Here is a 27101-nt window from a genome sequence, read left to right as displayed (position 1 = left end):
TATCTTCTTACATCACCTCTAAGATGTCTTACTTAATGAATATGCTGAAATCTGGAGGGGAGGGCATGGAATTCAGTGTGTAGTTTTTCTGCTCTCTGCAGAGGACATCTTGGATATGGGTGACCTGTGACCCATATGTGTCATGACCGGGACATGCATACTCTGACCTAGTGGCCAAAGCAGGAGTCGGGCTGGGTCAGATACCAGGAGGTGAGAGTCCAAGAGAGACCAGAGGGCAACCCAAGAGTCAAGTGTCAGGAGGCAGGCAGGGTCAGGTTACCAGGAGATCAGAAGCAGGAGACAAACGTGAGAACAGAACCACGGATCGATAACCAGAGTTAGGCCAGGTCAGGATACCAGGATGTCAAGCAATGGGAGCAGGAAGCACAAGGCACACAGTCCAGAGCAAGGTGGATCCCAGTTGCATAGACAACTTCCTATTCCTGTACTGGGTTTATATAGAATCTGTGATCCAATTAGGACCCCCAGCATTCTGCCAGTCAGGTTCCAGGACTGGAGTAATCTGTCAGGGTTCAGCTTCTGCCCTAGCAACTGTTAGCAGGTTGGCTAAAGAGTCTTGTAGACCTGAGTTTGAGACGTGCAGTCCTGATATCACCCCTTCTCAAAGGGGTGTCCTCCAGGCATTGTGTGACCAGGCTTTTTGGGGTGATTTTATGGAATGCCCACACAAATGTGGGAATGTGTACATTTTCCACAGGCTTCCAGATGTATTCCTTAGGACCATATTCCTCCCAGTCCACAAGATACCAGAGCCTGTCACATTTATGTTTGTAGTCTAAGATCTTATGAACTACACATTCCTCATGACCCTGTACTTGTACCAGAGGGGGAGGTGGCTGGGTCCAGTAAGGGAAAGGGTTTTCTGTGTAGGGTTTCAAAAGTGATACATGAATCACCTGGTGCAACTTTAGAGAGCAGAGTAGTTGGAGTTCAAAAGTGACTGGATCAACCTGTCGTAATGTCTTAAAAGGGCCAAGAAACAGGACGTCCAGCTTGCGAGCAGGCCTGTCTGTGTGGAGCTGCAGGACTGGTGCGCCAGCTGGCAAGGTTGACTTGTGGATAATTCTCCTGGAGGTATTCTCAGACCGCTGCCAGCTCAGGTTCTGACATGGCATAAACTGGTCCGAATGGTATTTTGGCTCCAGGCTTCAGCTCTATTGGGAAGTCATAGTCCCAGGTGGAGGTAGGGATTCCTCATTCTTCTTTTTTAAAACACCAGCGTGGTCTTGGTATTTCAAAGGGAGCTCAGGCTGTAACTGAAATGGAAGGTGTGACGTTGCAGTCTATATGGTTTTATAAAAATATGCTAATGAGTTAATATAATGTAACTGGAATATGCTTCATGCAAAAGGTTTCTTGTAAGGTATCATTACAAAGCGTATAATCTACTGAGTGTGATCATCCTATTTGTATAAATGTACCACTCTTGTATCTGAAACTAGAAATATGAAATATAATTCTGAGGGCCTATTGTAATTATGCAAAGTGTGGGCCATTAATGGTGGTTTGGAATCTTGATCACTCCCATTAACCAGGACAATTGTTTGCAGATGGCTGTGTTTACCTGTAAGTCTTCCTGTATATGTGTGTGGTGGCAAGTGGGCAATGAAGTCTTGCAGTGACATGTGATCCTGTCCTCTGAACTGGAATCCATCTTTAACCTGGTGTCTTTCCATTGAGAAGGAGGGGTGGGAACCGAGAGAGGGACAAAGGATTCCTGCCTTATGCAAAAGATATATAAAGGGCTGGAACAGAACAAAGGGAGGTGAGGAACCATCATGAAGAATCCCCTAGCTACCACCGGAGCTGGAACAAGAGCTGTACCAGGGGAAATAATTGTGCCCAGGCCTGGAAGGTGTCCAGTCTGAGGAAAAAAACTTACCAAAACATCTCTGAGGGTGAGATTATCTGTATTCAGTTTGATTAGACATAGATTTGCGCATTTTATTTTATTTTGCTTGGTGATTTACTTTGTTCTGTCTGTTACTACTTGGAACCACTTAAATCCTACTTTCTGTATTTAATAAAATCACTTTTTACTTATTAATTGACCCAGAGTATGTATTAATACCTGGGGGAGCAAACAGCCGTGCATATCTCTCTATCAGTGTTATAGAGGGCGAACAATTTATGAGTTTACCCTGTATAAGCTTTATACAGGGTAAAACAGATTTATTTGGGTTTAGGCCTCATTGGGAGTTGGGCATCTGAGTGTTAAAGATAGGAACACTTCTGTGAGCTGCTTTCAGGTAAACCTGCAGCTTTGGGGTAAGTAATTCAGACCCTGGGTCTTTGTTGGAGCAGACGGGAGTGTCTGGCTCGTCAGGACAGGGTGCTGGGGCCCCGAGCTGGAAGGGAAGGCAGGGGTAGAAGTAGTCTTGGCACATCGGGTGGCAGCTCCCAAGGGGGTTTCTGTGATCCAACCCCTCACAGAAAGTTCTGCCTGGATGGTCAATCCCACCTGAGTCTCTCAAGGTTTGGATGCTGGTGCAGTCTGGAGACAAAACTCTGATAGAAAACAGATTTCCTGTGCTTGTCACAAATTGTGGAAGGTCAGCCGAGAGATACCAAGGACTGGGGAAAGTGTGGAGAATGGATCACATCAAATTGTAACACTTCTCAGTACCCCTGAATCACAGCCTCCAGGGGAGTTTTTTCCTCTGTTACTGGACCAGAAGATAAAGGGGAACTGCCAAGACTCTCTACAAGATCAGGAATGACCTTGCATTGCAAAGGTATCTGCTGGATTTGGGCTGCTGCTGCATCTATGAAGATATCAGCTGCATGTAAGTCAATGAGGGCTGGTAGAATGAGATTTTGCAGGGATGCCCCAGGTATGTGCAACTGGCTTAGCACCTGCAAATGGGGAGCCCTTGGGCAGGGATCTGGATGTGTTTCATCAAGACCAAAGTGTGGTGGAGCTCTTTTCCCAGGTTCCTTGAAGTTCATACAGGGCAGGCAGATATGGGGTGACCCAACTCACTGCAGTAGAAACAGAGATGGTGTTGGCCTTGTCGCTCCTTTTCTATGGAGTGAGCCATTGATGGCCCTCATCCACCTGCACTGGCTCGGTGGGAAGCAGTGGTGAAAAGGTCACAGTACCTGGATTGAAGAGTTGACAGACCCCATTTTTAACTCTCTTCACTCCTGTGACCAGTTGTCCATACAGATGGCAAGATTCATGAGGGTATCCAGGCTCATGGGAATCTGTACCCAGCATAGTTTGTCTTTAATTTCTTCTTGGAGGCCTCATCATAATTGGCCCACCTGTGCTGCTTCATTCCAGTCTGTATTGGCTGTGAGGCAGAATTGCTCAGCATAGGAAGCTACAGTGCCCTGCCCCCATTGGAGCTTCCTTAGGGCAGCCTCCGCTGTTCGAGTTAGTTCGGTGTGGGTTGTCAAATAATACCAAGATGGGTCCCAGTTCGATAGAACTAGGCTGTCGCATTACAAGAGCAGGGAGGCACAGTTTAATGCTTCCCCAGAGAGCAGGCTGATGGCCAGGCTCACCTTTGCATGATCAGTAGTAGAAGACTGAGGGTGCATCATGAACAGGAGGCAACACTGGCAATTACCATCAAAGCAGTCCAGCAGTTGTATCAGGGAACAGGGCTGCATAAGCCGTGTGTGGACTGTGGCACACAACTGCATGATTTGTTCCTGCAATAGCTGGTTCTCTGAAATCAGCTGGATGACACAGGCCTGCAGGGCTTAGTTGTCTGCCTGAAGGTGGGTGGCCCACTTGAGTGCATGTGGTGCTCCTGAAGAGTTAGCCAGGTCCACTCTGCTGGCATCGGGACCCCTCCTGGGGCCTAAATGACATGGGTGGGCTGACCTAGGAGTCAAAGCAGGAGTCAGGCCAGGTCAGATACTGGGAGATCAGAGTCCAAGACAGGTCATAGGGCAACCTAAGAGTCAGGAGGCAGGCAGGGTCAGGTTACCAGGAGATCAGAAGCAGAACCACAGGTCGATTACCAGAATCAGGTCAGTTTGGGATGCAAGGATATCAAGCCTGGGGAGTGGGAAGCACAATGCACACAGTCGAGTGCAAGGTGAATCCATGTTGCATAGACAACTTCTTGTTCCTGTCTTGTGCTGGGTTTATGTAGATGCTGTGGACCAATCAGAAACCCCAGTATTCTGCCAATCAGGTTCCAGAACTGGAGTCCTCTGTTTGGGTTCAGCTTCTGCCCTAGCAATTGTTAGTGGGTAGCAGGTTGAAACTTAGTAGTTCTTAAGAGCCCTGTGGGCCCAGGTTTGAGACCTGTGGTCCCATACCATATATTACCAGTTCCTCATAGCATAAAAAGCAAATTTCTGGGATGGTGTAGAGACATTCTTGGTTGATAAAGAGAGTAGGATTTAGCCACTGTTATGGCAGAGGTTTTTAGGGGAAAATTACGTTTAAGAGAGCACTAATTTGCTCCTATATGTGAGTGCTGTGTGGGCCAGGCCATAACTGTACATGTAGGCACACTGTCAGTGTAATTTAGAGCCTAATTAGGACTCAAATGTAGCTTCTAAGTTTGCATATGTAAGTAATTAGGAAAACCTGTGTGTCTGTAGTGTGTTGTTCTCTATTCCCCACAATTCACAGGGAATCCTAGAAGTTGAAATTGGAAAAATCCTATTTAGTCCATCCCCTTGGGAGTCAGTGCTGGATGGTCTCCTAATGTATATTCTCCAGAGCTTTGCACAATGTGGTTTCTATCACTTCCTTCAGGAAGCTGATCCATATCACAGACCTCATGGACAGAGAGAATTATTTTGCTGTTGATTTGAATGTGATTGGATTTGTGGGTGGTGGTGTCCATACCAAATACTTAAAAGACCTTTGTGGGAAGACCAGCTACCGTGTCTGTTCTCTAGTGAGAAAAGAAACTACTCAGATGCAAGCCTCTTTTTCTTAGGAGCAAAAAAGCTTGACCCATAGTGTCCCTTCCTTGTGGCCTAAATCTCCTGAGAGAGTTCCAGTTTTGGCAGATCCATCTCACATCCACAGGAAACTGATAAACTTCCTAAACTTAATTTTGCAGTGTCTAATTCTGAACTCTATAAATATGTGGAGATATACCTATCTCATAGAACCGGAAGGGATCCTGAAAGGTCATTGGGTCCAGCCCCCTGCCTTCACTAGCAGGACCAACTACTAGATCCCTAAGTGGCCCCCTCAAGGATTGAATTCAACCCTGGGTTTAGCAGGCCAATGCTGAAACCACTGAGCTATCCCTCCCGCCAAATGCTATGCTCCACAAGGAAATCAGAGAAGAGGAACAAAAAGATTAGGCACTGGAATGATTAATTTTATTATTAATTGTTAGCTATGTATTTGTTTATGTGGAGTCACTGATGTTCATGGTGTAGAACAGAGAAGTAAGAAGACAAGTCCCATGCTTAATCTAAATCTGATGTGGAGAGATCTAAAGACCTAAGCATATCTTACTTGGTTAAATATCAGCTATGGAGCAGAGAACAAGGATAGCTGAAGTATTTGAGGGATGTAAACACCCAAGAAGGAGAGAAATTGTTCAGGTCAGTTAAAGAGGGATTGGGGAGTAATAGAAGTAGTGGGATGAAATTTGGCAAAGGAAGATTTATGCTGAACATAAAGAAACAATCCATAATTGTGAAATCTATGAGACTGTAGAATAGTCTCCCAAAGGAAGTTAGGGAAGCTTCATTGCTTGAGACCTTTCAAACTAGACTTGACAAAGCCCTAGACAATATAATAAATTCATTAGTTTAAGTCAGTGTAGGCTTAAAAAATGGAAAGTGCTCTGGAAGAGCTAATTTATTAATTACCTTCCCCCCTCCCCTCGAAGGGAATGGACTACATAGGACCTAAGGTCTTTCCCACCTCTTAATGTCTCTGACCCTGTGATCTCCAGTGATCTGAAAATAAAGGGATGGAATTTGTGAGAATAAAGGAAAAAATCTTAAGGAGAAAACATTCTAAAGAGCCACTGGTTGGATCATTGACCTTTAGAAACATCTTAATGAGTGGGTGACAAGAAAAGCTAGATACAGGGGAGAGAAAACATAAGACTTGCAAACTGCATACTGAAATACGTACATGGGGCCTTAAATGACTGCCTTGCCTGTGGATCAACACAGTCAAAGAGACTGCCTGCTCGTGGCCAGCAGGCTGTGTTCTTGGTCTGAGCTGGGCCCAGCAGATGGCGTTTCTTATTCCTCTGATTTGTGTGTGTGTTACATGACTATAGAAGGAGCAATCAGTCAACTCCCAGGAACCTTAGCAACAGTCATGTCCCCAGAAAAGGCTTGTAGCAACTGAAGCAGTGATGACTCAGCAGCATGGTCTCTCTGGCCACTTGCTGATCCCTGGCAAGGACTCTAGCCCAAGTTCTGGCTTCCTTGTTTGGGTCAATGCTTTCTTGCTGGCACAGTAAAGGAATTCCTGGATCCAGCTGGACATGGCATTACAGAGAGACTGAAGGGAACTGTTTGTAGCCAATTGTTCCCCCCTCCCTTTTTGTTTAAAAACAAACTAAAAGTAACACAGAATCCTGTTAGTAAATTATAATGAAGGATCCAGATCATAGGCCCTGACTCCATGGGTGCTCTGGGGCTCAAGCACGCACAGAAAACAAAATAGGGGGTGCTCAGCTGTTCCATGAGCTCTGGGGTTGGCCACTGATCCGCTGTTTGGCGGGCCTGGGTCTGGCTGTTGATCAGCGAGCGGCTGGCGGGAGGTGAGGGAGAGGGGGTGGAGAGGAGCGAGCAGCGGGCAGGGGGGTCTTGGGAGAGGAGGTGAAAAGAAGGGCCTCAGGGGAAGAAGCCAAGTGGGAATGGGGCCTCGGGGATGAGCAGGGGTGGAGCACACACTGGGAAAAACAAAAGTCAACCCCTGTGATCCAGATGGCAGAGTTCAGACGTGGTGGATGTGAAGGTAGAGATAACAGTAAGTCTAGGAGGCCAGTTCCTCTGATATCTCATTGTGAAGAAGACAGATTGCTGGGTTTTATGATGAGCTGGGGACACATTATAACATCACTAGAGGGTTTGTTTATTTATTTTTACTGAACAAGGGTGTGGAAATGTGGTCTTGGGTGACTGCATTCACACTTCACCAGATTTAGGTCACTAATGCAATGAGTCTGGATGGTCTCAAGTTGATTTCTCCTGAGGGAAATTTGTTTATATCAGACAACCTCATCATCCGATTAAGCATCATTCTGGAGTAGAGATAGAAGAGAGATTAGTAGTGACACAGGTCAGGATTGGGGTGCATCACAGAACTATGTGAGGAACCAGCACTTGAATAGCAAAGGATTCGGTGGTTCAGTGTTGAGGTGTATCAGCAGTGGGGAGATCCCATCACAAGAATAGCAGGAGGTGGTGCAGGTAAGGACTGAGATGCATTGGCAGAGCTGGGGATGAGAAGGGCAGGACTGGAATAGCTGCAGGTACTACCAGTTTGGATTGTTTTTTTTTTCTTTTTTTGGCAGAGCTTTGCCAGGAAGTTTGGGTCCGCTGTTATCTCCTTCCTTCCATGAGCACTAAAAATTCACCCAGAAACAATAACATACGTGTGTGTAGCAATCTGCCTTCTCAGCAGCAGCGGCACCACCCCCCAATCTCTGGCCTCATTACTCGGAGCAGGAAATGAGTAAAACATAAATGACTTAAAAAGAGCCAGGAGGGGCCGTTTCTCTCCCTCGTTCCCTGGCAATGACCGTGTACAGTTACAGTTTAATCTTGGAAATGCCAGACAGCTGTTGCCGGTTGCTAGGAGACTGGCACACATTATGCAGATGTCAGGGACCTCAAATGTCTGCCGGAAATTACAGCTCATGTTGTATGAGGAGAGACGCGCATTTCCCTGTCTGGGGAGCCCAGTGGGAGCCATCATCCCTCCGTATGTACCCCACCCCTGAGATGGGGCTGAGACTGACAGGCTATGTCCTGACAAAACACAGCTATTAAATTGGCTCTGGGATAAAAAAAATATAGGAAAAGAATCTATAAAAAATGTATCCAGCTTTGTGTATGGGATATGGCTGGGGGCGGGGAGGCCGGAGGGGGAGGGGAGGAGCCGGCTGGTGCAGTCAAGGCTCTGGAGCTGGCTGCTGCATGCCTTGTAGCTGGATGTCTGAGCGAGGTGGATTTGGATTCAGCTTTACTCCCATGGGGCAGGAAGGCTGGCAGCATTCCCCAGTATTCACAGGAAAGACTGGGTGTTACTGACTTGGTACAGCCAGGGCCGGCTCTAGGTTTTTTGCCGCCCGAAGCAAAAAAAATTTTGGCTGCCCACCGTCCCAGCCCTGGGCTCCTCGCCACACCCCCATGCTGCCCCAGCTCTGGGCTCCCTCCTGCCCCCCCCACCATTGCCCCCACACACACACCTCCTGCCGCCCCAGCCCTGGGCTCTCCCCCCACCACCTGCACCCTCCTTCCGCCACAACCCTGGGTCACTGGTAACTTGCTCCCAGGGCAGGTCATTCAGCAGGAATTTTGGATGTGCACAGAACACAGACAGGATTGGTTCGCATATGGTTACAGAACTGCAGTAAAGTGGAACAATTTTCAGCTTGTGTGATTGGAGGATATCTGGATGCATATTATAAGACTGTCCTCAATAAATGAGGAAAAGTTGAGGTGCCTTTATTATTCTTTTGTTCCACTCTTTCTTTCTATGGGGAATTTGCCAATGCAATATCACTGTCTTCCTTTTAAACAAACAAACAAACAAAAAAGGCAATGGCTGTTGAAAATAGCAATTCCAGTCCTAATAACCACTGGGAAGCATTTCTTGCTCAATTTTATCCTACTTTTTCTACAGCAAGTTACAGTGGATCAGTATATTTGATTTGGGATAAATTAAATAACAGCTGCCCAAACGGAGCTTGAGCACTCCTGAATTTTGAGGTGTTCAAATCTGGAAGGCAGGTGCTGGGGCAGGGGACTGTGGCTCTGCGGGGGAGCAAGGCAGCATGTATGCAGCAGCGTGTCTGGCGCTGCGCGGAGCCAGACACGCTGGTCTGAGTGGCACGGTAAGGGGACTGGGGGGTTGGAGAAGGGGTAGGGGGTTTCGGGGGGGCAGTCAAGGGACAGGGAGCAGGGGGGGTTGGATGGGGCGGAGGTTCGGGTGGGCAGTCAGGGGCAGGGAGAAGGGAGTGGTTTGATGGGTCAGAGGTTCGGGGAGAGCAGTCAGGGGACAGGCAGCGGTTGGATAGGCATGGGAGTCCCAGGGGTTTGTCAGGGGACATGTAGGGGGTGAGGTCCTGGCGGGAAGTTGGGGGGGTCTCAGGAGGGGGCAGTTGGGGACAAGGACCAGCGGCGCTTAGATAGGTGGTGGGGTCTTTGGGGGCAGTTAGGGACGGGGTCCCGGGAGTGGGTGATTAGGGGACAGGGAGCAGAGGAGGTTGGATGGGTAGGGGTTTCTGTGGGGGTCAGTCAGAGGGAGTGGATAGTGGTAGGGTGGGGCTACCCTCCCTCCCCGTGGAGTGTCCTATATTTTGAATGTTAAAATATGGTATCCGTACCCTTCACAGTGCAGCTCTCCATTCACAGCAAGGGGCAGCATGAAGTCTCAGCTACCTCACTTCCTCCCCCTCCCTTTCCTGTTGATCGTGGCCAAGGGAATGCTGGGAAATGTAGTTTTTTCCCTGCTCCAGGGCTGGCTCTATAGGCAGGGAGCTAACCAAGGAACTACAGCTCCCAGGGCCCCCTGTTGGTTCCCAGCTCCCATGCTGGATCCCTGCCAGCTGCCGCCCCTGCAAATGGGCTGCCCCAAGCATGTGCTTGCTTTGCTGGTGCCTAGAGCTGCCCCTGGGTACAGCAGAGGCTACTGTGAGACGAGCTAACTGGGCAAGGAACCGAGCTGAGGAAATGAATGACCAGATGCACACCCTAAAAATGATGCCCTTTGGGGGAGGGTTTCAACATATGGCAACCAACAAACAAACAAACTATAATGAGACAGAACATTTTAAAAACTCAGGGTATTGGCTCCATAACACTTCTAACAGGAGCCCTGCATTTTGTCAAATTCTGAGGGGAGATCAAGCTGAGCTGATAGTGCAGTGTTTGTGACATATGGGCATGTTACCATGGAAATTACTGTGATGTTGCAGATTCAGCATGATGGCACTACTATGGCCTGCAGCCTGAGGGAAGTTGGAGGGGTAGAGGAAATAAGCCTTGTTAAAAGCCACAAACCTGTGACCCGAGAAATCCAGAGAAGTGCAAGACAAGAGAATGGATTAATGGTTTGATCAGATCTGCACTGACAGTTTACTGGGGTGTATCTGCAATGCATAGGTGCGTGTGCACAGGAGAGTTTGTACATGCACAGGCATAGGGGACACAGGAATATGTCTGCATGTGCAAGGGTGAAAGTGCACAGGAGAGTGTATGTTCATGCAAAGACACAGGAGTATCTGTATGTGCCATAGGACCAACACCCACACCCCAAAATCCTCTGGCTTCAACAGGAATGAACATCATGCACATTATATGATTCTATCACTGTTCATACCAAAATACTTCAGACTCTTCCCCAGCCAATTACAATCTAACCAGAACTGCTCTAGGCCTGACTGAATGGGTACCATACAATTTGATACAAAACAAATGGGCAACGACTGAAACATAAACAGAGTGGTTCATGAAATAGGTAGGATTTTCCAGATCAGACTATTGCTCTGTCTAGTTGGGTATCTCAAATACTTCCTCCTGGATATCTCAACATTAACTAAAATTTAACATGGCTGAGTTTCTAATCTTTCTTTACAAACCCACCCGACTTGGCCCATTCTTGTTACAGCTGACTCCTCCAGCATCTTCCCTGTCATACTGACCTATAACCTTGGGTCATCTTCAACTCTTTCCTCTCTCTTGCTCCACACATCCAGGCAGAAGGCAAATATTGCCATTTTGTCCTACTCAATATTACTAAGATCTGACCTTTTCTCTATAATTATCTCACCCAGGCCATCAGCAGTCCTCATCTTTATTAGTGTAGTCCCCTTCTTTGGCCTGATACCCATATCTCCTGCTGCAATTTATACAAAATGGAGCTGCTAAGATTATCTTTCTTATTCATCATTTTATGTCACTCACTCCTTTCTTAGAATTCCTCTTCTGGGTCTACCTTCACCACCACATCACATCTAAGGCTCTCGTGGTCTTCTTCAAAGTCATCTGCATAATTCTGCTTATGCTTATCTCTTATTGTGTTGCCTCTCTGTCCCCTTTGCTCTTCCAACAATGTCAGACTCATTGTCCCAATTGTCTGTTTCTCCCACAAAAGTCTGCACATCTTTTTTCATGCTGCCTCTTATGCATGGAATATATGGAATGCATGGTCCACAAGGCCAACACCTTTTCATCAATTCCTGCAGAAGGCCCACTTTTTCCTTGACCATCTTTGCAAAACTAGCCGATTAAATTATCTTCTTATATATTTAATTTATTTACTCAGTTTTGTGGAGGGAAGGGGTTAAATGTTAGGAGAGGGCTTTAGCAACACTGGAACTGAAGCTGAGAATTGGTGTGGGAGAAATACAAGAAGGCTGAATTGTGAAGAGAGATGGTAAAGGGGAAGCTTTAAAAAATTCTTTCCTAGCCCTCCATTAGCTTCTACTCTAAAAACTTGTGGGTTGAAACTTTTTTGTAGCTATCATCATTGCAATTGCTATTCTCTTTCATATAAATGGCTTTCTTCTATAAAACTTAATATTTGCCTCAATAATATAGTGCAGTAGCAAATTCCACAGTTTATCCTGCAGCTTTCTGCTTCAAGGGGAGAGAATCTGTGCCTGACAACTGCAAGTGATCTTTTATGAATCATGGTACTGAATTATAAAGGAAACTAGGAACCTCATGGAATGTGTTTAGGTAGCTTTACTGTAGAAAGAGTCAGGAATATGAGAGTATGGTGAAAACTTAGGATTAAAATAGAGTCAGGGAGTTATTTAGGTGGAGGGTGAACACATGTACTGTATTTTAGGAGATGTCCTTTACTTAGTTCCTAATATCCCACATCCTGTGTCCATACAAAAGGCATTTTGTCCTGTTTTTCAGCAGTGCATCCTACAGTGTGAGGCTGCAGATGTATGCTTTTGTACCATGAATAAAAGATCTTTTGTTTTCTTGAAACATAGATGGTCACCCTATTGAGAGGCAGAGAGGCTGTTCTAGAGAGGTGGAAGCAGCATAAGGAAGGTGATGGCAGATGGATTTACTTCCTGTTGTGGAGAGATGATAAGGGGGCGTGAAAAAGATGTCTGGAATTTGAGGAATCTAGGAAATGGGATGCAGAGCAGCAAGAAGTTGGGAACTCTTCTGTAATATGAATGTATCATATAGGGCTTGTGCTGGATGGAAATTTAGACTTGCTCCATTGTATGGAACTATCTCAACTGTTAGGGGGTATATATAAACAGAGCCTATAAGCCTTAATACTACTATAGCTTAAAGTCTCCATTAGATCAATTGGCAGAGGCCTGTATTTTTGCAATGACTAAATCTGGGTTTTCCACAGAGGTGTGTGTGTGATTTAGTTGGTGACCAAAGTACCTACTGGCCAATGATTTGTTATAAAAACACTGCATTGTCCCTAAGAGTCGTGAAAACTCATCTCTCACAACCACTGAGCGCTTTGCCAATAGCATGCCAAGGTGACAGTAACTGGGGGAAGGGAAAGATATCAGAAAGGAGAACAAATGGGGCCAGGTAAACAGCGCTGCAGTAGCAGTGGTTGCCATGGTGACCGGAGGGGGAAATGAGGCGGAGGAGAAGGAGGAGGGAAGCATATTGATCGATAGTACTGTGCCAGCTCATCTGGCTTCTATCCACGTGCTGCTACAGAGGGAGAGAAAATCAAAGAGCCACACACAGGGCGGACAGGGCCTGAGATTCAATATGTGGCAGCGGCTCGATCAATAGATTGTTGGAAGGTGGGTAATTGACTCCTATTCTGCTCAGGAGAAGCAGATGCAGAGACAGAGATGTGTTTGTTAGCTGCAGATTCCCAGCTCTACTTTATCAACCAGTTTGTTTGTCTAGTTAATTCATTTGTTTGCTTGTCATTTGTTTGCTTCTCTTCAACCTGATTTCTTGCTGCATCTGTCAAAGATGAGCATTGGCTACAAGACCTGAGCCATGACTGTGCTAAAGTTCCTGAGTCATTTTCTCCCACCCACCTCTTCTTTGTTCAGAATGACTTTACCCCACCCTGACACTGAGATTCTAATGTGGGAGACTGGAGCCAAAGAGAATTTATTCTCATGGGATTTCTGGTGCTTTCTGCTTTCACCTGCCTCTGAGATTTCATAAGAGCAGCCTCTCCTGTGGAAGCTCAGCATTTCCTGTCCCGGCTGGAACCAAGAAGCAGAGAAACCACCAAAGAAATAAAACAAAATAGTTAAGCACATTTTTTGCACTTAATAAAACATCTGAATTTTGGGTAATGGTTCACTGTGTCCTCCACAGAGTAACTGACACTACTTCCTGCAGCAAACACCCCCTTAAGGCTATACTAAAGAAGAGGGAAAAACTCCACTTACTGAATTACCATCATCTCTTCCTTCAGATCTGTGGATTTTTCTTGGAGGTTTCTCTGCTAAGTACTGCTCAGTCCAATTTGGCTTAGTTTATGAGTTAATAATGAAAAATCACCCACTTACAATTCTGCTTCTCTTAAATTATATTGCTAGATTCATACTTTTGAGTCTTGTGCTTCTACAGCCTGATCCAATTCCCAATGAAGTCTGTGACAGCCTTTCCAAGGACATCAATGAGAGTTGGGTCAGGCCCTTTTGTGAGACAGAAACAAACTCCCAGCTTTCAAGTTGGTATTTTTAACCCATTAGACACCAGCAGGTGTGTCTTATGTACAAACTAACAGTAAGTGCCCCTGTGCCTTCTAAAACGTTTTCCTTCATTTTCTTAATGAATGGGAAACTAAGAGCTTCTTAACCTCTTGGCATTAAATATGCCAGAAATAAATAGAAGTATGATAGAATTATTATAAAATAAGTTATTGCAAATGTTCACTTATTAATTCTTCAGGGAAGGCAGACAGTTAGGTGAGAAGGAGTCCAATCAGACTAAAATGTTTAAGGGAATAAAAGAATTTCTACCAATCATGAAGGGACAAAAAAAGCTGTCCACCACACCGGCAGACATGCTTTCCACACAAAAACGAAGTAGGAAAGTCGGGCAAAATATTGTATATATGGTGAACAGTCAAAGGTAGGATGGTCCTCAAGATGAGGACAACAATATATGGTCTGCCCTGCAAGCAAATAAATTAAAGTACCTATATTCCTCTAATGTAGCATCAAGTCAAGAGATGCACTGCTTCTGTTAAGAAGGATATCTTATTGCTGAATCACTGTTCCTGTCTGACACACACTAGTGAAGCAACAGGCCACGTGATAATGCTGGGAAATGTAGGATGGGTCTCAGAAATTTCAGTATAACTCCAGAGAGTCATCCACAATGTGTCTAGCCAGTTAATGTGCAAATCCAAAGGGACACCTCCCCAGTCTTCTGAAACACAGTCTTATTACTTGGAAGGATGATGTAATCCAAATGCATCATGAGCATATCTGCAAGTAGCATGACATGATGCACCAGCAGCCTACATCTTTCTTAGAAGAGTCCTGGAAGGAATCTCTGGGGTCAAATCTGTGCTAAAAATGGAGCAGCCCATCTAAAATATCCTTTAACATACTTTCACACCTAACCACACAGAGGCCTTGAAGATGATATCAGTTCAAAATTGCTGTCACTTATTAAAATGCCACTTTCTAGGAATTTGCCCAGGAGTGTCACTGACAAAGAAATAGTTCCTCTTCCTCACAAAGCAAGAGAAGTATACATCTAGTGTGTTGCCAAGCTCAGCTACTGGGGAGAATATGATGGGCTAACACAGAGTAGCCCATCTCTCAGGATGTAAGAAATGTGTGTGCTATTGTTGCCAACTTTATAATCACGCAAAATCAAACACCCCTGCCCCGCCCCCACCCTTTTCCAGAGGCCCTACCCCACCCCTTCACTGAGGACTCACCTCCGCTTGCTCCATCCCCCCCCATCACTTGCTCTCCCCCACCCTCACTCACTTTCACCGAGCTGGAACAAGGGGTTAGGGTGCAGGAGTGGGGGTGAGGACTCTGGCTGGGGATGTGGGCTCTGAGATGGGGCTGGGGATGAGGGGCTTGGGAAGCAAGAGGGGGCTCTGGGCTGGGGCAGGGGGTTGGGGTGCGGAGGGGTGTGGACTCCAGGATGGAGTTTGGGTGTGGGAGGGGATTCCGGGCCGGGACAGGAGGTTGGAATGAAGGAGCGGGTTTGGGGTGTGGGGTCCCAGCGAGGCTTACCGTGGCACCCAGAAAGCAGTCGCCAGGTCCCTGCAGCCCCTAGGCACATGGGCAGTCAGGGAGGATCCACACGCTGCCCTTGTGCCTGCAGGCACTGCCTCTGTAGCTCCCATTGGTCGTGGTTCCTGGTCAATGGGAGCTGCAGAGCCGGCACTAGGGGCAGGGGCAGCGCCCAGAGCCTTCCTGGCCACCCATATCCCTAGGGGCTGCTGGGACCTGCTGGCCGCTTCCGGGAGCTGTGCAGAGCTAGGGCAGGCAGGGATCCTGCCTTAGTCCCGGGCCCCCACTGCGCCACCGACTAGACTTTTAATGGCCTAGTTGGCAGTGCCGTCTGGAGCCACCAGGGTCTCTTTTCGACTGGGCGTTCCAGTCGAAAACTGGACGCCTGGCAACCCTAGTGTGTGCAGTCCCAAGCTAGAGGAAGGACATCAGTTCTCCAGTTCTATAATACATACAGTCACAAATAGGTATGAACATCAGCCTTCTAATGTCAATCTGAGCAATAGTCTAACCAAAACAGTTATTCCATGGAAAAAGCAACAGGCAAAGAATGTAAAAGAAACATATTCTCCTGAACAAAGCTGCCAACAAACATATGGAAGCAAATGTGACTCTATGCTCGAGCTTTCGTAGGGTGAGAGACAATTTCATAAGGAGCTCTGGCAAGTGATGTAAATCAGAGAAGTCTGTGGAAGGCTACATTGGCTGTCAGATAAGCACAGAATCTGGCAAGTACAAAGATAGCGTAAAGCCATCTTGCTCCACTCCAGACTGTGACTCCTGAGCGTCAGCATTCAGGAAGCCCAGCTCAGAATCCGTTCCAATAATTCTTATCCGCCACTATAAGAACATAAGAACGGCCATACTGGCTCAGACCAGTGGTCCATATAGCCCAGTATCCTGTCGTCCAACAGTGCCCAGTGCCAGATGCTTCAGAGGGAATGAAGAGAATGGGGCAATTTACTGAGTGAGCCATCCCCTGTCGTCCAGTTCCAGCTTCTGGCAATCAGAGGCTTAGGGACATCCAGTGTATGGGGTTGCTTCCCTGACAATCTTGCCTAATAGTCATTGATGGACCTATCCTCTATGAACTTATCTAATTCTTTTTTTAACCCAGTTATACTTTTGGCCTTCACAACATCCCCTGGCAACGAGTTCCACAAGCTGAATGTGCCTTGTGTGAAGAAATACAGTACTTCCTTTTGTCCAAAACCTGCTGCCTATTAATTTCATTGGCTACCCCTGGTTCTTGCGTTATGTGAAGGGATAAATAACACTTCCTTATTCACTTTCTCCACATCATTCATGACTGTATAGACCTCTATCATATATCCCTTAGTCATTTCTTTTCCAAGCTGAACAGTCCAAGTCTTTTTAATCTCTCCTCATATGGAAGCTGTTCCATATCCCTAATCATTTTTGTTGCACTTCTCTGTACCTTTTCCAGTTCTAATATATCTTTTTTGAGATGGGGTAACCAGAACAGCATGCAGTATTCAAGGTGTGGGCATACCATGGATTTATATAGTGGCATTATGATAGTGGCATTATGATATATTCTGTCTTGTTATCTATCCCTTTCTTTCCCTATCTCTTTTCACGTTTTCTTTCTCGTTACTTCTTCCTCTTTTCCCAATCTTTATTTGCATTGCTCCACTGTTTCTCTCTTTCCTCTCTCCCGCTCCTCTACCAGCTAGTTTACCCTTGCTACTCTTCACCTGTGAAATAGCTTACCTCTCCCTCACTAACCAGGCCAAGGCCACAGCAGCACAGAGCTGGCTTTGCTGCACAGCTGCCCCTGCCCCTAAGGAGACACAAAAGTGGAGAGTGCCTGAGTCAGGGACAGGTATCATCTTGGTCTATTGGTTCAATTTCACAATGCAATTATTTGTCCTATGGGACAAAGGCAAACAGGTGGGACCCAGCTTCATGGTTTCACTGCAGAATCAAGGCAATCACCGGGGTAAAACAGCCAGCTGATGTCACCAGCAAGGCACAGGCAATGATGGTTTTAATACCATGGCTGCACACCATGCCTGGTGCCTGAGTTGCCTCAATAGTCAGTGTCTGAGTTCCTTTTACCTTTAGGCACTATGTTTACACCTACTGCATATTTACATCTCTCCACTTGCTCACCAGCTCAGAATTCTTGACCTCTTCTTCAAGGCTCTGCACAATTCCCCCGTGACCTGCATCTCTGATCTTGTTTCTTGCCATATCCCCCCACCATCCTCTTCACTCTGCCAACAATGGTAGCCTCACCATTCCCTTTGTGTCCTTCCCCAGTTCCCATTTCCATGCTGTGCTCCATCCAGTGGAACAAGGATAGTCCCTTGCTTCATATTTTTCAAGGTTGCATAATAGGGATTACCTTTAATACTCAGTAGGAGATTTGAGATTTTTTTCCTAGTCAGCACAGCAGAGAGGGGGAGAAAAAGGTATCCAGGTGAGGAATCCAGGGAGAGAAGAGAAAAGTAACACAGAGTACAGTAAATGTGGGCAAGCAGAAGCCTGGATAAGCAAGGCATCAGACACAGATCTATGTGGGATATATACCCAACGAGTTTGTGGTATCACAGAACCTCAGTCCCTGCACTGCAACATGGATGGTTTTAGAGCAGACCCTGTTTCCATAGCAACAGTACATGTGAGAGCTGCCTTTGAAGAGCAATTCAACTCTTCAGGAAGGTGAAAAGCAAGGCTGACCTCACACACAAGCTCAGTGAGCAGCCACATTGCAGGCAAGCTGTGCAGCTCTCAGGCGAGTCCTGTTTCCTTAGGCTACGTCTACATTATGATCTAGGGGTATGAATTCCCAGCTCGCATACATATATTCATGTTTGCTTGATGTGAGCTAGCATGATTATAAACAGTAGTGTAGTAGCGGTAGCATTGACAGCAGCTGTGGAGGCATGGCTTAGCCATGCCAAGTACATACCAACAGGGTTCAGGTGGGTTTGTACTCAGCACAGCTAAACCATGCCACAGCTGCTGCTGCCCATGCTACCACAATTACCCTATTTAGACTTGCGCTACCTCTCACCAAGCTAGCATGAATATGTGTATGTGAGTTGGGAATCACACCCCTAACTAGTAGTGTAGACAACCTCAGAGAGAGGAAAGAGCTCTCTGCCAGAGCCGCTTAGGGAGGCAGGACCATATGAAAGAGCATCTTCTGGCTTGATTCAACCCCCCCACCCAGTTTCTGTGTCCCCACAAAGTATCAGGAAATGGTGAGAAGTTGAGCCAAACCCACTGTAGGTGCTGGCCCATGGCCAGGATAGGAGGCTAAGCAGAAGTATCCCATGGGGAAGGGAGTATGGGAACAGTTACCCTTCAACATCTGCCTCCTGCACACCTGCCTTCCCCTGTCTCCCATTAACTGCTGCTTCTCCACTGAATGTTTTCTGATCCCATCCTCCCCTCAGGCTCCGGTAGGGTCCTTTGGTTTTGTCTGCATCCAGCCAATTTCAAAGTTAAATTTGCCAGCTCTAGTAAGTTTTATTTTCTGGCTTACCCAGCTCCGCACCTATCCCCTTTGAGAAAGGAGCTGTAGAAATTGGAGATTATCATTATTAGGATTAAATGAGAGACATCAGTAAAAACCAAGATTGTAGAGAAGTGATGGAGGAAAGAAGTCAAAGAAAGGCCAGCAGATACTACAGAGTTACTCAAAAATAAAGCTGGGCAGAAAATGGTTTTCCTGTCCCAACATTTTTTTTTAAAGAATTTGAAATGTTTTCCCATCCTGAATCTCTCAAAAATGTTAATTTACCAACAAGCTGAAAAAAATTCAGTTTGGGCTAATGAAATCACTTTGTTTCAATGCAGACCATTTTTGTTTAACAAAAAATACTATAATGAACTTACATTTCAAAATGAAAAGTAATTTCAAACCAAAAAAATGAAACTTTTCAAACGGGACCTTGTGACAATTTCAAAACTTCTTTTTCTGATTTTTTTCTGAAACGAGAAACTCATCAAAACCGACCCTTTCCCGCAAGCAGTTTTGGTTCCAATGATTCTGCATTTTCTGACAGAAAAAAAAAAACATTTTGTCAAAAAATTCCCAACCAGCTGTGCTTAGAATCATCAGCCTTTGTCAGTCCCCCTGCAGGAAGAAGGCCTCTTCAGTGCTATTCCTAACTATCCATCTCTATGGACCAATCTCAGTCCAGATTTTATTTTACAATTGATTTAAAATATTGCAAAATCAGCAAAATATATCTCAAATATATATTTCTGAGGTCATAAGGCTCAAGTCCCAGAATTGGACTGGGCTTCTTCCCAATGCTGATGCTGTAATACAGCCAGAGCACAGCGGGTGTGCTTTACTGTTGGACTTCAGAGGAGATCTTCAAAAGTCCTTCCTTCAGAGGAGATCTTCAAAAGTCTGTTCTGCAAAGCTCTGGTGGCTGCTCAAGTGAAATTAAAGAGTAGGAGGTAGATAATAATTAATGATTTGCATTATATAGGACCTGTCATCTGAGGACTTAAAAGCCTTTTGCAAAAGTAGATATGTATCATCCCCATTTTACAGGTAGACCTCCAAAGCCAAGCTCATCCAGTGAGTCAGTGGCAGATTTGGGAAGAGAACACAGGTCGTCTGACAAGCAAACCCCTGCTCTAACCAGTACACAATGCCGCCTCACACAGTACTTTTAAAAAAGAATTGATGATAATCCTGGCGTCCTGGCTGGAATTCCTTTGTTCAGTTAAAAAAAAAAAAAAAAAAAAAAGCTCTGGTATCTGTGAATGAATACAGGATGGCTGCTGCCTTTAATCTCAGTCAGCATGTTCCCATTCAGGCCAGTAGTGACTGAAAGCTGTTCACTGGCCCATGTGAAATAAATTTGGTGGGTCTCAATCTAGTTTCTACTTAATTGGTGTCCATATCATAAAACCCATCACATCTGGCACTAACTGGCCCCCTTGTTGGCAGCCCCAGCAGAGAGGCCACAGGCCAAATGAGTCACAGATACTGAACTTTTTTCTCATCTTCAGAGGGGTCCTTCCAGGGTAGGGTTGAGATAATATTGCCAGGGCAGGGTGTGTGCATATGTGAGAAAACTTGTACTGCTGCTGCCTGGACTGTACCTGTCCTGTGAGATTTTATGTATTTGGGCATTAGTCTGACATCTTTCACCAGATTCACTTCACATAAAATACAGGAAATAAAAAAGACAGGGAAAAATAAGTTAAACACTAATAAATAAACATTTCAAGGAATGATTTCATCTTACTAACTGTGGAAGTATGGTAGGGATCTGAGCTTAGGCAAATCAAGCGGACCCCTTATCCATATTTCTTTCCTATATTGTGAGTGAAAGCGGCAGCAGCCAGAGAAATGGAAACATCGACAATTAATTGAAAATGTTACGTCTGCTGTTCATGCAAAAGGCATAAATATTTATATCCTGAAGGCTGACTTTTGGGTTTGCTCCTCAGCAGGAAGAAATTTACATTTTGAATAAAGAATTTTTTCTTTCTCCTCCTCAGTAAATGTGAACAGTTTATTATCCCCTTAAATGAGAGTCCTCTGGCCCAATCCTGCAATCCTTTTGCACATACACTTCCATCAACTTCAATAGGAATTACATGTATGTAAAGACTAAAGGATCAGCTCCCTTATTTACAGTCAGAATGAGAGGGAGCCTAAAGCAGAAAGGTAGGACTTGAGATCAGAAAATGAGAAGATGGATGAAATTAATGACTCCTGAGATACTGAGTTAATTTTCTAAATCTGTCTTCAATAAGAAAACAATGAAAAATGGTTGGACAATTAGAACATAAGGAAGATTTTACACTATTAACTATTGATAAAGAGCTGGGAGAGAAATACTTGGAAAATGTATGCATACCAGTACACTGGGCTGAATGATTTGCTCTTTAGGGTGTTAAGAGAATTAGCTAACAAACATACATCACCCATTGATTTTAGAAAAGTCATGGAACTCTGGTGAAATATGAAATATTCAAGAAAATCAAACATAGCCCCTGCCCCAGTGCTCTCCCCAGATTCCATCTCCCCTCTCTTCTCTCCACCTTGCTCCTGTAATACTGTCCCTGCCTCCATCTCCCCTCTTCTCTCCCTTCCTGTCATTTCCCACATTGGTGCCAACACTGACCCAGCCTCCCTCTCATTTCCCCTCACCAGTTATTCCCCACTTTGACTCCTGTGCTCTGCTCTTTCACTTCCATCTCCTTTCCCTTTTCCCATCGCATTTAATTTAATCCCGCACTCTCTGCCCCACCTTCCATCTCCTCTGCTGGCATTCCCATCCCCTTAGCTCTGCCCCTGTCTCCATCTCCTCTCCCATACCTCTGCAACCTCACCTCCCATGCTTGCTCTCCCTCAATCTGTTCTCCCCTCAGCAGTCACTCTCCACCTCAGACCATGTGCTCTTCCCTATTTCATTCTCAATCTAAAGAAAACTCAGAACCCTTCTTTCACTAGATGGAGGCTGGATTTACCTTCCCTCATCCCACCCTCCAGCACCCTTCCTTTTTCTAACCTTTCTGTAACTGTTGTTCTTCAAGATGTGTTGCACATGTCCATTCTAATGTAGGTGTGTGCTCGCCTTGAGCACAGCCCCTGGAAAGTTTTCTCTCAGTGGTATCTGTCAGGTCAGCTCTGGATTTGGCCGAGTGGTGATGCAATCAGCATAGGAATAAACTCCGAACCCTCCACCTGCACAACTGCTTGGGAGTCACCTACATTGGAATGGACATGTGCAAGGACTTGAAGAAAGAAAAAATGGTTACTAACCTTTCTGTTAACTGTTGTTCTTTGAGATGTGTTGCACTTGTCCATTCCAAGACCCTCCCTCCTACCGCTCTGTTGGAGTTGGCTGTCAAGAAGGAACTAGGGGGCTGCAGGTTGGCAGGACCCTTTATACTGGCGCTATGAGCGTGCGACTCCAGGAGGCACCAGAGCCAACCAGATGGATACCACTGAGGGAAAACTTTCTGTCGGCTGTGCTCGAGGTAAGCATACACCTACACTGGAATGGATATGTGCAAGCACTCCAAGAAGAATGTAAGTTACCAATAAATTCCAGCCAAATGCCCTGACAGTGAGATATCTGAAGCTGTGAAATCTTTTGTACATTTCAAACATGGCTGGACACACCCTTGGAGAAAAGACTGCAGGGAATAATCCTGCCCTGGCCCCTAGGTAGTCTAGTAGGATTTTTCTGTCTTTAACTTCTATGATTCTGGAACATTTCCAGCAGTTACGTGAGTTCCCCAGACTAAGGCCTTGACTGTCCCAGACAGTGCATGCTGCCTCCTATTAGTGGACATAGTACCCCTTGATGAAGCTTGGGTTCTCCAAAGACAAGTTTCAAAATTCGGGAGCAGCCCCAACTCCAGGACACAGACAATGTGAAGGGGAGAGAAATCTGAAGTGCCAGTGTTGGTCTGCAGCTCCATGCTAGAGATTAATTAGTGCAGATCATCCCAACAGGGTCAGCAGACCAGGCCAAGGACCTCAAGAAGCTCACTTCATAGTAATCACCAGGATAGTACCTGCTTCTTTGCCTTTGTCTCCCAAGAAGGTAAAAAATAAAGCAAACAGTATGATGGGAGAGTGACTGCACCCACCTCTGTTTTGCTCCCTTGTTTCTGAGACCTCAGAATTTCAGAGCAGGGTTTTTAATTTTATTTATTTTTTGTTAACATGGTTTTTCTTCTGGGACTAGTTCTCCTGGTTCCCAGTCATTTCCTCCTGTTTCCATGGCAACTACAGCTGACTCATGTGTGGTTGCCATAGAAACGGTGCTAGTGCCCCTTTGAAAGGCTGCACTGAAACAGGAATGAGATTTGCATCTCTGGTGCTGTGTGGAGCAAACCTTGTCTGACTCTCTTGGGGAGGACATGAGGCACACTGTATAAATTCAATACAAAACCCAAACTAAATCCTTTCTCAGAGGGATTTTGAAAGCTGGTGAAATGGGTACATAGTAGAGAAATTGGACACTTGGGTTTGGCTGCTCAGGGTTGTACAGAAATTTTCAGTGTGTTGTGGGCACACCAATTTCTTTGGAAATACCAGTTACAAGCTGGCCATCTAGGGAGAGACTAGAGTTTACCTCAGCCAGCTAACACATTTAAAACTATGCCTTGCTTTGTATACACTGGGATTTTAACACAGTAGCACAGGAGTGGGCAAACTTTTTGGCATGAGAACCACATCTGGTGCAGGCTCTGGGGTGGGGCTGGGGATGAGGGGTTGGGGTGCAGGAGGGTGCTCTGGACTGGGACCGAGAGGTCTGGAGGGCAGGAGGGGGATCAGAGCTGTGGCAGAGGGTCTGAGGTGCAGACTCTGGGGAGCACTTACTTCAAGCAGCTCCGGAAGCAGCGGAATGTCCCCACTCCAGCTCCTACACAGAAGCGCGGCCAGGTGGCTGTGTGCGCTGCCCTGTTCATAGGTGCCGCCCCTGCAGCTCCCACTGGCCATGGTTCCTGGCCTATGGGAGCTGCAGGGCCAGCGCTTGGGGCAGTGACAGCGTGTGGAGCCTCCTGACTGCCCCTATGCCTAGGAGCTGGAGAGGGGACATGCCACTGCTTCCGGGAGCCACAGCATGCATGGAGCAGGGCAAGCCCCCGACCCCACTCCCTGGCTCGAGCACCGGAGCGGGGCAAGACCCAGACCCCACTCACCAGCGGGAGCTCTAGAGCCAGATTAAAGAGTCTGATGGGCTGGATGCAGCCCTCAGGCTGTAGTTTGCCCACCTCTGCAGTAGCACATCTTAAAATACACCTTTTTCCTAGTGAAGACAAGGCCAAAGATTGTATAACCATGGGTCTTGGCCCAAACTAGGATGCTCTCCTCCATGCTTTAGTTACATAATGCCAAAGAGCCATAGAGTAAATGTGCTTCCATTTATCTGTTTGATTTTCCACATATGGCTCTGTCCTGCAGGAGTAGCTGCATATATACTATGTGAGGTAGTGGCTATGCCAGCCCCAACCTCACACAGGAGGACAGCATGGAAACAAGCTAGGAGTATCCCCCAGAATCCCTGCCTGACCACCACTGAGCATGGTGCCCGGAAGCATATTGCCTTTGAGTGGCAGTGCTTGAGATGAAGGTTTGATTATGACTGCATTATTTGTTCTGTGTTTATTTAAATTATTATTTTGATGTTCCATGCTTTTTTGACTTGTGTATAACCTGTTGGTGTTGTGGCCATTGCCTGAATGTTTCTTTGCTCTTTGTTTTTCTCTCTAGGAGCCATCACTTGGAGTGGTGAAGATCATCTTTGACAGGATGATAGACCACTAGGCCCCTTCATGAGGCCCAGTCTATTTCCACCCTCTTCTACCTTTTCCAGTGGATTCCCCAGAGATTATGTTATTCATCAGGGGTAACAGGGAATGACTACTCAATGATGGAGTACTATGGGGAAGTCAATATAGTTCCTTGGGGATATTTTGGGTGGGGAACTAGAAATAGGGAGCCTATGTTTGTTTCCTCACTGATGTTCCCTTTCTGTCCTATGTTTTTCAGCACTCTGGAGGCTGTACATGTTCCTCTGGATGGGTTGCAGGCCCCCAGGCAACCCAGAATAAAGGGAATTTTGAAAGGGAGACTCGTGTGTTAGACTGCACAATCTGTAATTTTTCCTTAATTTTTATTTTGGCAGAGGAATCTCTGTTGGTCCCACTGATGTTTTGTAAAAATAAATAAAATATTTGTTTTTAGGAATGTTTCATCTTCTGTGACTGCTTTGGGAATGGGATTTGGGACCAAGAGGGCTGAGCCAAGACTACACATGCTCTGCCTCATGTGATCCTGGGCATGCCCTCAACAAAGGTCAGGAGGATAGTCAAAGGCAACTCCAATTTCACCTGCTGAGTTAGTCCTACTCATGCCAGGACTAGATAAGCAGCATATGTCTGGGTACATGGGAACTCAGTTAGGGCATCCGAAAATCTGACATGAGCAGTCAACCCTTAGCCTCACCTCTGTCCTGCCCCCTTTGTTCTCTACTCCCCACTCAGGTTCCTTTTTTTGGGAGTGGTCTCTAGCTCCTCTCTGCCTCTCTCAAGAGGGGCAGGGGTTATGGCAGGGAGCACTCAAGGCAGCATGAAGTCAGAGTGTGCTAAATTTGGTATGTTCTCTACTCCAGTTACTTGACTCCCCTTCTGCCCTTCCTCTCTAAGGCAGGTGCTGCCAACAGAAGCACATCACATAGTATGGTTGGTGCAGCTCCATCTTAGAGGAGCCCCATTTTGCTCATTCACTGACTATCTGGGCTGCAGAGGACTGCAGTCAACTCCATACAAAGATGGGCAGCAGGCCCTCAGCAATTCCCTTTGCAGATGTGCACTTGCTTTCCAGTGGTTTTACATGAAAGCAGTCACAATCTAAACATTCCAATTCCTGCACCAGTGCATGACTTTGAGGTGGGGTGCCTTTGGCAGCTTTCCCTTTAGTTAAACCCAATGCGCTGTTAGTTGAGGGAGAGGGAGGGAGCACGAGAAAAGAGAGAGGAAAGGGGATCATCATGGTCTCCCAGGAAGCTTCTGGCAGATGGATTATTGGCAGCGTATAGGCCCATCCTGCCTAAAACACAGAGCATATCATTCACCTCGTTCCTGAAACTGTCTTGGCCTACAGTAGACTGGGCAATAAGCACCAGCCCTCTAACCACTTCCACTGGCATTCCCAGGACTTATGGGACTTCATCATAACAACACAACACCAAGGCAGCACACTGTAGGCATTTGTGAATGAATCCACACCAACCTCAAACAGCTTTGTGAGGATTATTATCTTTTTTATACTGACAGGGAAACTGAGGCACATAAAAGGAAATTATTTTGGAGAAAATTCAATAAAGCTCACATTTCATTTATGGAGGGTGGAATCAATATGCCTTGCCATCATTTACATTGGGAGGAGGAATGTAACACAGCTCTCCTTTAGTTATAGGAGGTGGAATCAATGGACCTCACTTCCATTTACATGGATTGGGGCCAACTCAGTATGTCCCACCTTTATTGCTGGGGGTGAACTCAGCACAGTTTGCTTTCCTTTATTGGTGGGGAATCATTACAGAGAAGTTTCATGTGGGTGGTTGGTTGGACTTGACATGGCCCATCTTCCTTTAGAAGAAGTTGACTCAATATGACTCTCCCTTTATGTGGAGAGGCCCCAGTACAGTTTGCCTTACTTTATCTGAGAGGTGGACTAAACAGAGCTCAACTTCATGTACGGGAGGATGGACTCAATACAGCTCGCTTTCATGTATGGGGGGAAGGACTCATTATGGCTCAGCTTGTCTTCATGTTTGCAGGGGATGAACTGAATAAAGCTGGGCTTCATGTATGGGATCATGGATTTAGTACATCTCACCTTCATATGTGGGGGAGATGGACTCAAAAAGGCTCATCCTCATATACGAAGGGATGGACTCAATATAGTTTGCCTTTATGTATGGGTTGGGCTAGATTCAGACTAGTTTGCCTTCATGTCTGGGTGTTGGCTCAATAGGGCTTGCCTTCATTTATGGGAAGAAACTTAGTACAGCTCACCATCACTTATGTGGGGGGTAAACTCAATACAAGTTGCCTCCATGTATGTGTGTGGGAGGCTGTATTTCAATATGGCTCACCTTCCTTTATAGTGGGATGGACTCAACACAGCCCTCCATTTATGTGGGGATGGACTTAATATTGCTCTTGTTTATTTATGAAGGTTGGATTCAATATGGCTTGCTTTCC

The 27101-nt window shown here is 46.0% G+C and overlaps 1 protein-coding gene and 1 long non-coding RNA gene across 9 annotated transcripts in view; one reads left to right on the top strand and one right to left on the bottom strand.

Moving 5' to 3' along the window:
* Positions 1–27101, bottom strand: part of ANGEL1 (angel homolog 1) — a 226307-nt gene that overhangs the window by 111840 nt on the left and 87366 nt on the right. For 6 of the 7 annotated variants that reach the window (XM_039539016.1, XM_039539021.1, XM_039539025.1 and 3 more), the window contains exon 1: positions 9528–9564. The exons of the other annotated variant lie outside the window; for it this stretch is intronic. In XM_039539016.1, coding sequence (XP_039394950.1) covers positions 9528–9549 — 22 coding nt within the window. In that variant the 5' untranslated portion in view covers positions 9550–9564. Of the gene's footprint in view, positions 1–9527; positions 9565–27101 lie in introns of those variants that run through there. 7 annotated transcript variants of the gene reach the window in all.
* LOC120405412 lies at positions 51–25044 on the top strand. Of its 2 annotated transcripts, none has more exons than XR_005598558.1 (3): positions 51–210; positions 992–1204; positions 24604–25044. It is a non-coding gene; the product is annotated as an uncharacterized LOC120405412 (long non-coding RNA). The 2 variants fall into 2 exon arrangements; XR_005598557.1 differs by having other exon boundaries at positions 51–410.

Source organism: Mauremys reevesii, linkage group 4 (assembly GCF_016161935.1).
Source record: "Mauremys reevesii isolate NIE-2019 linkage group 4, ASM1616193v1, whole genome shotgun sequence".
Taxonomy (NCBI): domain Eukaryota; kingdom Metazoa; phylum Chordata; order Testudines; family Geoemydidae; genus Mauremys; species Mauremys reevesii.
This window is presented reverse-complemented; position numbering and strand designations above follow the sequence as displayed.